Source organism: Schistocerca nitens, chromosome 1, assembly GCF_023898315.1.
Source record: "Schistocerca nitens isolate TAMUIC-IGC-003100 chromosome 1, iqSchNite1.1, whole genome shotgun sequence".
NCBI lineage: Eukaryota > Metazoa > Arthropoda > Insecta > Orthoptera > Acrididae > Schistocerca > Schistocerca nitens.
Genome location: NC_064614.1, coordinates 690,983,901 through 690,997,835, shown reverse-complemented (window position 1 = coordinate 690,997,835; position 13,935 = coordinate 690,983,901). Strand labels below are relative to the sequence as shown.

Here is a 13,935-nt window from a genome sequence, read left to right as displayed (position 1 = left end):
GGGGGGGGGGGGGAGCGAACCAAACAGCGAGCTAGGATGGCAGAAATCAAGGAAGGGACGAGACAAGGAGTACAGTCCAGTCAAGGGGAAGGGATAACGTGCAAGCAGAGGGAAAAGGTGCGTCAGGGCAGCAGGAAGAGGGGAAAAAAACAGGAGGGAGTGTGTGGAAAAGGGGTGAGCAGCCCCAGAAACGCTACGCGTAATGCGACACCAACAACGCCACAGACTCGTCCCGACACGCACAAAATATCATTATCACGATACAACGCGAACAAAACAAGGGGAAGAACACAAAAGAAAATAGGGTACAAAACAGCAGAACAGATCAGACAAAATATAGCGAAACGCCGGGAAGAACGTGGCTGGTGTGGAGACTAGAGCTAGGCCTGCACAACCAACGTCTACGCTGAGGGACTCAAATTCCAAAGGAAAATTCAAGGGCTTAGACCTGAAGATACAAGCCGCGTTCGCGGAGAAAACCGAGGACAGGCGTAACCGCGCGTTATCAAGAAGGTGGGAGGCATATTTAGTGCGAAGGGCCAAAAAGTGCGGGTAGTCCAGCAATATGTGGATCACCGTGAGCGGAGCCACGCATGAAAAGGGGGGTGGGGGCTCATTGCAAATAAATAATAATAATAATAATAATAAAAACACCTATGGGTCAATCTAGTATGGCCAATCCGAAGACTGCAGAGCGCGGTAGAGAGAGGCAGAGAGAAGAACGCTACATGGAGGGCGTCTCCTCCATGGCGCAAAGTTTATTATGTAACGAGGTAGTCTACTAACAGTCACTCCCCAATTGCCCAAACAGCGATTTTATGTAAGGTCGCAAATTCAGGAAGTTCATAACCCGGCATACCTATGTTGCCACGAACCGAAAGGAAATCAACCGAACAAGCAGCGTCACCAAGATGATCAGAGGTAAAAAACAGTGGCATCCTAAAACTCCCGTAAGAGCAGTCGAAACGAACAATGGAATACCACTGGAGCGACAGAGGCTTTTAGTCCCAGGAAGAGATCCATCCGAATTCATTGTCGAGTGGGAGAGGAGTGTGTGCTTGGGAGAGAACGTGGGGAAGAGGGGAAGGGACGGGAGGTGGAAGTCACTGCAGAAAGAAGCGAAAAGCCCAACCAGTAAAACCACTTGATGACGAGCAGTGGCCTGAAGCCACGAGAAGAACAGAATAATAAGAGTGAGCAGGGGTAGAGCGAATAGTAGGAAGGGTGAGTAGGGGAAGAGCAAATAGTGTTGTCGCAGGAAATCAGGAGCTGTGACTAAGGAATAGAAAGATCCTAGCGTCAACCAGAAGACTGCTCACAGGGCTAGTGCGAAAAGCAACAGTGGCTTTACAGGTACCACGATGGTGAACCGGATCCAGAAGCGGTGTGGATGGGGCAGCTGATCCATAAATTTGCCAGCCATAGTTCAGGCGAGACAGAACTAACACCTGGTAAAAGGGTAGAATTATCTGTGCCCCAAGAGGTGTGGGCAAGGAAGCAAAGGACACTGAGTTTACAGAGACAGCCAACCTTCAGATGACGGACATGGGGCAACCAAGAAATGAAATTGGAGGACGAAAGTCAGGTGTTTTGCGTCGACGTAGAGCTTCATATGAGGGTGGACCGTAGTAGGCGACACAAACGCACCACCCTCAACGTAAGGGGGGGGGGGGGGGGGGAGGGGGACTGAAAAGAGTGTCAATGATGGATGGCATCCAGGAGCCGTCCTTCCGCAGAGGTCACCAATTGGGAGCTAGCCTAAATACAGAAATCACCCACATACAGAGCAGGGGTGACCAACGGTCCGGGAAAGGACACAGGTCCATTAACAGCAATAAGAAAAACGACACTTTATGTGGAGCTCTGTGGAAAGCCATTCTCCTGGGTCCACGGAGAACTGGGAAGAGTGCCAATCTGGGCTCCGAATGACTGGTGGGACAGGAACCGGCGAATGAAAGTAGAGGGGGGTCCCAAAGACACCCTTCATGGAGAGTAAGGAGGTTGTGATGACACCAAACTGTGTCATAGGCCTCACAAAGACCGCAGCAAACTGCGACAAGACGGCGGCGCTGAGAGAAGGCCTGCCAAACTGCAGTTTCCACTGACGGGGGATAATCCCTTGGAGCCAAATACAGTTAAACACTTGGAGGAGATATTGCGTTTGGAGGACTGAGGTGTTGAAGCAATTGGTTATGAATGAAATCAGGGCCAGGAGCTGAATTGCGGAAGTTGAGTGGGCCAGAAGAAGCTTCTTTCCAGTAGAACGCTCACTGCACGATTCCATCTAGACTGTTCCAGCCCACTGCTTCTGGAGAAGGAAGGCAGCTGGGTAAGAGGCTGGCGCCGATGGCATCGTAAAATGGGTCGTTCAGTGAGAAATGATGGATCTGCACAAGGCCATCTGGAAGGGCCAGACCCTTGCTTATAATCTTGGAGGGTGTGGAGTGTAACCTACATCCGTGATGTAGGGCAGAAGAACCTAGAGGAGTCAAAGCATTCCCAACGCACCCATTTTTTCTGACTGACACGACCTGGCACATGTACAGGTGCTATCTGCAGGATGAAAAGCCCAGCAAGGAAACCTGGTCATCAAGAGGTGGGAAGGGAACAAGAGACTCAACAGGAAGTGGTCACTATCACAAAGGTCATTGTGTGGCGACCAGTGTAAGGATGGAAGAAGGTGTGGGGAAGAGATTAGAAGATCAATGGCAGACAAAGTGCCACATGCAGCATTAAAATGAGTAAGGGAATCCATCATCATCATCAAGAAGGTACTGGTAAAGGTCTGCAAGAAATTGGTCAATGAGGATCCCAGACTAGACGATGAAGCACTGCCCCACAAAGGATAATGGGCATTAAAATCCCCAACGAGGAGGAAGCGAGGGGGCAGTTGCTGAAGGAGGGCAGTTAGGGTAGCAAATGTAGGCGGTCTGTCAGGGGAGAGAGAGGCTGCAAACCTTGACGGCAGAGTCGAAATGGGCCTGAATGGCAACTGCCTCCAATGTGTTACAAACTGCGACCCATGTACTAACAATATCTGTAATGACCAATCTGCATATGTCACCAGAATTTCTTAGAGGGCTGATCCGGTTCCAGCATAAGGCTTGGAACCCACAAAGTGGCAGCAAGTGAACTTCAGTAAAATGACATTATTGGAGAAAGAAACAAGCTGCTGAATAAAAGGCAATAAAGGGCAGCAACTCTGGAAGGTGACAGTAGTATCCATTATAGTTCCATTGAATTATCACAGAGCAGGTATCAAAATGAGAGGCAAATGGGCTGGAGTCAATCATGTTGCCAGCTCACAACCTATGACCAACGATGATGGGTAATAACAACAAATAAGATGTCAAGGACAAGTTGCGAGGGGCATCATAGCATCTCTGGGGGCACACAGGGGGACCTTTCTCCTGGGAATTGAGTTTCTCCTCCTCCTCCTCCTCCGGCCTGAGACACGCCGATGTGATAGCTACTGGGAGACAACCCCATCACCGGTGGGCGCCGAAGAAGGGGAGGCACTTCTTTGGCCAGGGAGGAGCAGGAGCAGCTCCTGGAAGGGCTTGGGAAGTGAAGGGGAGGGGAGGGCGAAAGGAGTGTGTGACTGGACTGGAGTAAGGAAGAGGTAGGAAGGTGAAAGGACGTAGCAGAGGCAAAAATGAAAGTCATCGACACTTGGTGCGGTCAGTCGTATTTTTGACAAGTCTCAGTGTACGATGTACAATCCCTTCTTCCTTTCCTTTCTCGTAAGCTGGACAATACAGCTAGCATGGAGACTGACGGTTGCGACCATTTACACGCACGGGTAGTGAAGCACAGGGCTCTCCTCATGGTGGGGCTGACCACAGTCACCACACAGAATGTCCGCCGTACAGCAGGGAGACATATTCCCAAAACGTAAGCACCTATAGCGCCTTATGGATGGTGTGACATACAGAGTCACGTCACATCTGCAGCACATAACCTTTAACTTCTCTGGGAGGCTATCTCCCTCGAAAGCCACAATGATTAGCCTGGAGTTCATCACTTTGCAGTTTGAGGTCCGTATAGAAGAAGGAGAAAAAAAATCTCTCCCCCTGGGCCACATTCTAACACTGGGGCGTCGCCAAGAAGGTCAACAAGCATGAAGAGCTGCAAGCTGGGCAGCAGAAGCAGCTTTGATTAACAGGTAATCCGACCGTACTGGCCCTCTTCCTAGGGGGTAGCCAGGTTGCAGGGTCATAAGAAGCAGCATTTAATTATCCGTTACCACTCGAAGAGACGACTATAGTATGGCCACATTTTTGGAGCTTGATACGCTACATGTGCGAAGCGCCTTCATACCACCACTCTCATCAATGGCTCTCCCTATGGGTGCCACCTTGCCACTGCATTGGCCATATAACCCCGAAGGGAGATTAAAAACGCCTGCCCTTTTCAAAGGAACCATCCCAGCATTTACCTGAAGCGATTTAGGGAAATCACGGAAAACCTAAATCAGGATGGCCGGACGTGGGACTGAACCGTCGTCCTCCCGAATACGAGTCCAATGTGCTAACCACTGCGCCACCTCGATCGGTGGGGTAGGAGGGCGCAGGGCGTCACGCAAGAACTCAAGAAAAACCGTGAGCCCCCTGGGGGGAGCAAGGGAATAGGGAAAGTCATTTTCTCACGTGCCGCTAACAGCTGCGAATCACAGCCGCTTCGTGGGAACCGCTCGTTAATGCTTCCGGCCGGCAAAATCATTAGAAATTCGATGGTCGCAGCCAGCAGCTGCGTCACAGGTACCGCATCATAAGATGGGATGACTCGTAGAAGTGACTGAACGGCAGACAAAATCTATTGTGTGTGGATGCACCAATGTCCACAACGTGGGAGATGCTGCCCCATTGTTGGTCTATCAACAGAGACTGTCCAACTTACCCTTATGGAATGGTGTACCATTCGCACCTATGTAACACACAAAGAACAATGGTCGTAGAAAGACCCTAACTGACAGATAGGAGAATAAAATCATGTACTGTCAATGACACTGTTTAAAATGCGTCAGGAATTGCTGCTATCAGTGTATGCACGTCCATCTCAACCAGTTGCCCAGCGAACATCGTGAAATCTACTGCGTGCCATAGACATTAGGAGTCTGGTAATTCCTGAAATGCCATCACTCAAACCGACAGAAAGCTACACGTCTTCAGTGACTAGGCCAAAGAAACGTAACAGTAGCTGATTGTAGTGTGGGACAAGGAGTTCCAATTTTGCTCTTTTCAAATGTAGCAAAGCATAGAGTGCAGCGGCGCCACATGAAACGTTTAACTCGCTTGAGACGAAGCGTGTAGTTCAGTCGTGCAAGTGTTTTTTGTGTTATGACTTGGACCTACACATTCTGGTTAGCGTGAATATGAACCAGGGTGTTTATTTGAATATTATCGGTTAACAAGTGTTCCCCAACCTCGTACATGTTCACGATGGGTATGCTGTGGAAACTCCTATTTTCCAATAGCTATCTGCTGCGCGCCTATGTTCTACCTTCACGAATACTCAGGTACCCTCCCATACCTCGACTGCGTCGCTTAATCCCAGTGAAAGTGTCTGGGGCTATTCAGAACAGCAGGTCATACGTAGCAAGTCGCTGTCATTGACAGATGAGTACACCAAGCACGTACTGGTGAGATCTTAAATAGGGCAGTTCAGTGCATTCTCGCAGGATGCACCTGACGATGACCAGAAAGGTCTGTGCCGAAATATCATGACTGCAAGTCACAGACATCCAGTAGTTCAGCCAAAATTTCATGCAACAGTCTATACGCTATGGGAAGGTTTTAATATCAGCAATGTCAGAATGTTTCAAGTTAAATGATTGCGTGTGGGTAGAAATATTGCGATCTGATTCCGTGTCAATATAGCTTCTCATCGTTAGACACGAAGATGAATAACGTAAAAAGTAACTTATTCCGGTATCTGCATACTCTCAAGTGCGAGAGTGGTTTTCATTGCGTTTGTGGCACTAGGTCGAAATATGCTAGCGCTGTGAGCTGTTACCTGTTACGTCACAACCATAGAAAAACTCGCATGTGAAGTGTAACTTCGTCGCCGTCCACACAAGTATACGTTTTTAAGCCTGTGTTGTTGGGTGAGTAGCTGTAGCACGGGCCTCTGTCGTCTCTCCTTCGAAAATTTGAATCAATAAAGATTATCGAAAGATGGAATAAACTGCCTTTGGAGATGTAACAACTATCATTCTTCCCTAGAAGATCAATCACCTGATCATCTGTCCCAGGCGTCGGGTTTTGTTTCCAACAGCAGGTGTTTTCGTCGCATTGTAAGGAACTGAGGACAGTACGGAAGCTAGAGACCAATTAATGTCAGTACAGTCTGGTAATGCATCTGTTTACGAATGGATACGTAAATCAGAGGTAGCCCTGTCCCAAGCTCCTCAACTATCACTCAATATAGCAATAGCTGTGCAAGCGATGGACTTGCTGTAGGGCAAGTCAAAAAAACACTAGTTCACAGACAATAACTTCTTGAGAATGAAAACCAGTCCCTACAGAGAGCGCTAAAATTAATTAACATGAATCACTGTAACGAAAGAAGCTAGCCGTGGGTCAAGAATGCTGCCACAGTAAAAGGGTCGAACAACAGAGCTTACCACGCTACATGTCGGAATGCAGAGTCCGTAACTCGCGATGAAAACATAGCGGCAGACAGACGTAACCAGCGCATGCTTCGTAATTGTAAACATCACGAGCAACTCGCGCAGGCTAACACAAGGTTGCTCCCAAGCCAATGGAAAACAACACTTGCCAAAAAATCGCGATAACTGCTGTACAATAAACCTCGCGATGTTGAGATCTTTAAAAAATGGAAATGCCGTGTGGCTAGGGCCTCCCGTTAGGTAGACCGTTCGCCTGGTGCAAGTCTTTCGAGTTGAGGCCACTTCGGCGACTTGCGTGGCGATGGGGATGAAATAATGATGAAAGACACACAACACCCAGTCATCACGAGGCAGAGAAAATCCCTGGCCCCGCCGGGAATCGAACCCGGGACCCCGTGCTCGATCTTTAGAAACAGAAAAGAAATGCGTTGGGGAGTCGCTAGTCGTTTACCTGACAAGCATTCCTTGATCGGCATAGGTGTCGGTTACACATTAAAATGTTGTTCCTGCTGAACCTCTCTGTGTGGTGTAATGTTTAACTGACTTGATGATTTGGCCTCAGGTAATGTGGAGGAAGTTACTGCGGAGAAAACTATTCTCACAGAAAAACTGGCCTCTGGTGATACGGAGGTGAGTTTCCTTCAGGCTGGAGAGCTGCTCTCCGGGCTACGAGGGTGGTTTGGAAATATCTCGGAACAGAAAAAAAGTACTTATGTCAAAGATTTTTTTTTATTTTTTCAATATAGTCTCCTTGTAGATTAATGCACTTGGTCCAACGACGTTCCAGTGCCTTTATCACATCTCGAAAATGCGTTTCCTCCTGTCCTGCAAAACAGTTGTCAACTCCGGCTATTAAATCTTCGTTTGAAGTGAATCTTCGTCCACAAAGAAAAATTTTCAGTTTTGGGACGAGACGGAAGTTTGACGAAGCCGTATCAGGCGAATAAGGCGGGTGTGGCAGCATTTCATAACTCAGTTCGTGTAATTTTGCCATAGCGACAGCACATGTTTTGGATCCAGCGTCAAGAGTCGCGGCACCCATAATTTTTTCATTTCTAATTCTTCAGTTATAATATGATATACTTTTTCAGATGGCATCTGGCAAGCGCGAGCAATTTCACTCACTCACAAATCGGCGATCTTCCGTGAGCATTTTGTGCACTTTTGCAATGATTTCTGGAGTAGCGACACATTTTGGCCGACCACTGCGCGGATCAACATCTAAGCTCTCCCGACCGAATTTAAAGTCATCTGTCCACTTGGCAAAAGTTGAATATGAAACAGCAGAGAGCGCCCCCCCCCCCCCCCCAAGAATATTCTGGCAATCAGCATGAATATCCTTTGCTTTCATACCTTTCTTTACGAAGTACTTAATCACTGCTCGAATTTAGATTTTTTTCCATCTTCGCAAACCACTACGCGGGAACAACAGAGCCACATCACCGCCACAGCTCTTCCAAGTGCACAGACGCGGCACTTGTTTACAGGAAACAGTCCAATGACCATCACGTGAACAACTCGTTGCGCTAACGCTGACATCTTGTGGTGATTCAGAGAACTTTTCAAACCACCCTCGTACTTAAAATTGCTCTGAGCACTATGGGACTCAACTGCTGAGGTCATTAGTCCCCTAGAACTTAGAACTAGTTAAACCTAACTAACCTAAGGACATCACAAACATCCATGCCCGAGGCAGGATTCGAACCTGCGACCGTAGCGGTCTTGCGGTTCCAGACTGCAGCGCCTTTAACCGCACGGCCACTTCCCTCGTACTTAAAGATTCGATCGATGAACAATAGTGCATTCCGCTGTGTACGGAAAGGTCCTTGCAGCCAGCGTAACAGAGGCTGGAGGTGTAAGCGTTCCTGCTGTTCTGGCCGACTGGAGCGGCCCAGAATCCTGCCTTCACGTTGGCTGGTCCGAATTGGCGTGGATTCCCAGAAAACCGGAGACATGGAAAGAATGTCTCCGCCATCACATGGCTTCAACGACGATTCGAAATAACGGCCTGAAAGCTACGCTAGATTTCGTCGTCTTAGGCGTTTTCTATTATTACTTAAACGGCGAATGCCAAAATTATTCCATCCGCTCCAATAGATGATCATCTTTGCAGACAATACCTCTGTAGTGTCTGCGGACCTGGGAAAATCAGTTTAGCGGCATTAAATGTGTAATTAAGATCCACAACTTGTCAATTAATTAGCTGACCGGTCTGACTATGGTATCAATTTGCTAGGAATTTTAATGTGAGTTAGAATCTGTGAACAGAAAAGAAGGATTAATTTTATTAGTCTTTCTTCCTCTATGGTGTCGACTGATCTGGAGAGATGCATTCATACGACAGAATATTTTAACTGGAGCTGCGTCCATCGTCTTAGCGCACCTGGCTTAGTTATGAATCTCGTCTTTCAAGTCACCGACTAACAAAGAAGTAGAACGAATTAAGAACCCGTAGTCCGTCACCGGCAGAGCTATCTACGGTGTATTTCGTTTTCTAGTCTGGCACTTTCGTTCTTTAAAAAATGTACTTCACGAGTGGAGGGGTCTAAATAAGCAATTCTTTAATAGAGCGCGAACAACTGTCTCGCGACTCCGGTTGCGCACGAGACTTCTAAGTGCGCTTACCTTTCAAGCTATTTTGTACATTGCTACTAAAACAATTCTGAAGCATACATGCATTATCGGATAGCGACTGCAAGTCTCTGTCACAGACTAACATTCCAATGGAATTGGAACGCATACTTACGTCGATGGGTGGAGGAACACTTACCTGAAACAAAAAAAATCACAACATTAGACTTGTGTCAACAATATTTTTTGTGGATATTACTAATTCCAAGAGCACAGAATTAAAAGTAGAATAAAAACCAGAAACTCATTATGAATACAAAAATGTTTGCAACAGACTTACGACATAGTAACGATAGCTGCAATGTAGCAACTGGCAGAGGCAGAAACAAGAACGGTAGAGCAAGAAAAAAATACTTAGATTAAATAGGGCCTAAGGGAAAGATTACATCCTTCCTCTCTTCTTCTGAACCTGGATATCAGAGAAACAATGACGGAAATGAAAGAAAGATCCTGCAGCTGGATTAAAATTCACCGTGAATGGTTATCGATGATAAGATTAGGTGATGACAACCTATCCTCAACGAAAGCGAGGAAGAATTACAACGGAAGACCGACGGAAGAAATTCGGTGTAGCAAGATACAGATTTGCGATGAACTTAAATTGGAAAGCACATACTGGGTGAAGTGAAGAAGTTATACTACCTTGGAGGCAGAACATAGCAGAACTCACGATGTAAGAAGCAGACTAACAAAGGCAGAGAATTCTTCACTACAAGAACCTTCTTTCATTTGAGGAAAAGGTTGCTGAGAAAGTACGTCTAGATCAAAGCATGGTTTCCCATGTGGTGCAGCACAAGGATGCTGAAATTAAGTGGACTAATGACACAAGAAATGAGGCGGTCCTCCACAGAATCAGGGTGAAAATGAATACGTGGAAGACAATTACTAGAGCAGGGTTGGCATATGGGATGAAATCGTGGAAGGTCCCTTGAAACCAGTTGAAGGCTAATCTACATCTACATCTATACTCCGCGAGCCACCTTACGGTGTGTGGCGGAGGGTACTTATTGTACCACTATCTGATCCCCCCTTCCCTGTTCCATTCACGAATTGTGCGTGGGAAGAACGACTGCTTGTAAGTCTCCGTATTTGCTCTAATTTCTCGGATCTTTTCGTTGTGATCATTACGCGAGATATATGTGGGCGGTAGTAATATGTTGCCCATCTCTTCCCGGAATGTGCTCTCTCGTAATTTCGATAATAAACCTCTCCGTATTGCGTAACGCCTTTCTTGAAGTGTACGCCACTGGAGCTTGTTCAGCATCTCCGTAACGCTCTCGCGCTGACTAAATGTCCCCATGACGAATCGCGCTGCTTTTCGCTGGATCATGTCTATCTCTTCTATTAATCCAACCTGGTAAGGGTCCCATACTGATGAGCAATACTCAAGAATCGGACGAACAAGCGTTTTGTAAGCTACTTCTTTCGTCGATGAGTCACATTTTCTTAGAATTCTTCCTATGAATCTCAACCTGGCGCCTGCTTTTCCCACTATTTGTTTTATGTGATCATTCCACTTCAGATCGCTCCGGATAGTAACTCCTAAGTATTTTACGGTCGTTACCGCTTCCAATGATTTACCACCTATGGCATAATCGTACTGGAATGGATTTCTGCCCCTATGTATGCGCATTATATTACATTTATCTACGTTTAGGGAAAGCTGCCAGCTGTCGCACCATTCATTAATCCTCTGCAGGTCTTCCTGGAGTACGTACGAGTCTTCTGATGTTGCTACTTTCTTGTAGACAACCGTGTCATCTGCAAATAGCCTCACGGAGCTACCGATGTTGTCAACTAAGTCATTTATGTATATTGTAAACAATAAAGGTCCTATCACGCTTCCTTGCGGTACTCCCGAAATTACCTCTACATCTGCAGATTTTGAACCGTTAAGAATGACATGTTGTGTTCTTTCTTCTAGGAAATCCTGAATCCAATCACAAACCTGGTCCGATATTCCGTAAGCTCGTATTTTTTTCACTAAACGTAAGTGCGGAACCGTATCAAATGCCTTCCTGAAGTCCAGGAATACGGCATCAATCTGCTCGCCAGTGTCTACGGCACTGTGAATTTCTTGGACAAATAGGGCGAGCTGAGTTTCACATGATCTCTGTTTGCGGAATCCATGTTGGTTATGATGAAGGAGATTTGTATTATCTAAGAACGTCATAATACGAGAACATAAAACATGTTCCATTATTCTACAACAGATTGACGTAAGCGAAATAGGCCTATAATTATTCGCATCTGATTTATGACCCTTCTTGAAAATGGGAACGACCTGCGCTTTCTTCCAGTCGCTAGGTACTTTACGTTCTTCCAGAGATATACGATAAATTGCTGATAGAAAGGGGGCAAGTTCTTTAGCATAATCACTGTAGAATCTTACGGGTATCTCGTCTGGTCCGGATGCTTTTCCGCTACTAAGTGATAGCAGTTGTTTTTCAATTCCGATATCGTTTATTTCAATATTTTCCATTTTGGCGTCCGTGCGGCGGCTGAAGTCAGGGACCGTGTTACGATTTTCCGCAGTGAAACAGTTTCGGAACACTGAATTCAGTATTTCTGCCTTTCTTCGGTCGTCCTCTGTTTCGGTGCCATCGTGGTCAACGAGTGACTGAATAGGGGATTTAGATCCGCTTACCGATTTTACATATGACCAAAACTTTTTAGGGTTCTTGTTTAGATTGTTTGCCAATGTTTTATGTTCGAATTCGTTGAATGCTTCTCTCATTGCTCTCTTTACGCTCTTTTTCGCTTCGTTCAGCTTTTCCTTATCAGCTATGATTCGACTACTCTTAAACCTATGATGAAGCTTTCTTTGTTTCCGTAGTACCTTTCGTACATGATTGTTATACCACGGTGGATCTTTCCCCTCGCTTTGGACCTTAGTCGGTACGAACTTATCTAAGGCGTACTGGACGATGTTTCTGAATTTTTTCCATTTTTGTTCCACATCCTCTTCCTCAGAAATGAACGTTTGATGGTGGTCACTCAGATATTCTGCGATTTGTGCCCTATCACTCTTGTTAAGCAAATATATTTTCCTTCCTTTCTTGGCATTTCTTATTACACTTGTAGTCATTGATGCAACCACTGACTTATGATCACTGATACCCTCTTCTACATTCACGGAGTCGAAAAGTTCCGGTCTATTTGTTGCTATGAGGTCTAAAACGTTAGCTTCACGAGTTGGTTCTCTAACTATCTGCTCGAAGTAATTCTCGGACAAGGCAGTCAGGATAATGTCACAAGAGTCTCTGTCCCTGGCTCCAGTTCTGATTGTGTGACTATCCCATTCTATACCTGGTAGATTGAAGTCTCCCCCTATTACAATAGTATGATCACGAAACTTCTTCACGACGTTCTGCAGGTTCTCTCTGAGGCGCTCAACTACTACGGTTGCTGATGCAGGTGGTCTATAGAAGCATCCGACTATCATATCTGACCCACCTTTGATACTTAACTTAACCCAGATTATTTCACATTCGCATTCGCTAATAACTTCACTGGATATTATTGAATTCTTTACTGCTATAAATACTCCTCCACCATTGGCGTTTATCCTATCCTTGCGGTATATATTCCATTCTGTGTCTAGGATTTCGTTACTGTTCACTTCCGGTTTTAACCAACTTTCCGTTCCTAATACTATATGCGCACTATTTCCTTCAATAAGCGATACTAATTCAGGAACCTTGCCCTGGATACTCCTGCAGTTTACCAATATTACGTTAACTTTTCCTGTTTTTGGTCTCTGAGGACGGACGTTCTTTATCAACGATGCTGATGTTCTCTCTGGTAAGCCGTCAGGTATTTTATCGTTTCGCCCAAGGGGTGTAATCTAAAGCAAAGGAAAAGCTTTCACGTAAACGAAACAAACACAACCTCGCGCGCACCCCCCCCCCCCCCCCCCCACACACACACACAGAGAGAGACACACAAACACGCGCGCGCGCAAAATATGATAAAAAGGAAATCTAGAAGTGATTTTAAAACTGACATGTCGGTTGTTTTAACAACATTTCAAGTACTGAGCGGTAAAATTCGTGGAACCCCCATCGTTCGCTGCTCGACGACTGCGGGTAGGAGGGACCACGAGAGAAACGCTCATTCGAGACAGGAAATTGCGCTTCGTCCAACATACCACATGTCGTTACTCGTTTTTAATGCCCGTCACGACTGCGAATGCTGTTATCCGGATTGCCGACCAGCCAATCGAGTTCAACCACAACGCTTCGCAAATGGATGCTATTGGTCATTCGCCCAAATCGAACACACTGGGGTGAACTTCCTACCCCCCCCCTCTCTCTCTCTCTCTCTCTCTCTCTCTCTCTCTCTCTCTCTCTCTCTCTCTGTCTCATTTACTTCACAGTGCCATGTAAGATACTCAGTAACTAACTTCTACGCCATGAGTCCGAAAGAGATAACTAGCTTTCATTTTAAACTGACGGGTAGCTATAATACCCAACGCCATCTCCCTGAAGATAATTAATGTAGCACATTGTTGAAAGATATTGAACACCGATGGAGTCCGGTCCATGAAGTTTTGTTATGAAATGAGATTCACGTAGAACAACCCTTCCCCGCGTTCGTCGAAGAAGGAAACTTTTCTTCTGCCATTTTCTGAAATAATAACGATTATCCTTATCAAATCTATAACTCACTTC

At 46.1% G+C, this 13,935-nt stretch overlaps 1 protein-coding gene across 10 annotated transcripts in view; it reads right to left on the bottom strand.

Moving 5' to 3' along the window:
* LOC126259353 (RNA binding protein fox-1 homolog 3-like) overlaps positions 1–13,935 on the bottom strand; it is a 456,111-nt gene that overhangs the window by 247,883 nt on the left and 194,293 nt on the right. For 8 of the 10 annotated variants that reach the window (XM_049956084.1, XM_049956093.1, XM_049956134.1 and 5 more), the window contains one exon: positions 9,378–9,401. The exons of the other annotated variants lie outside the window; for them this stretch is intronic. In XM_049956084.1, coding sequence (XP_049812041.1) covers positions 9,378–9,401 — 24 coding nt within the window. The remainder of the gene's footprint in view (positions 1–9,377; positions 9,402–13,935) is intronic. 10 annotated transcript variants of the gene reach the window in all.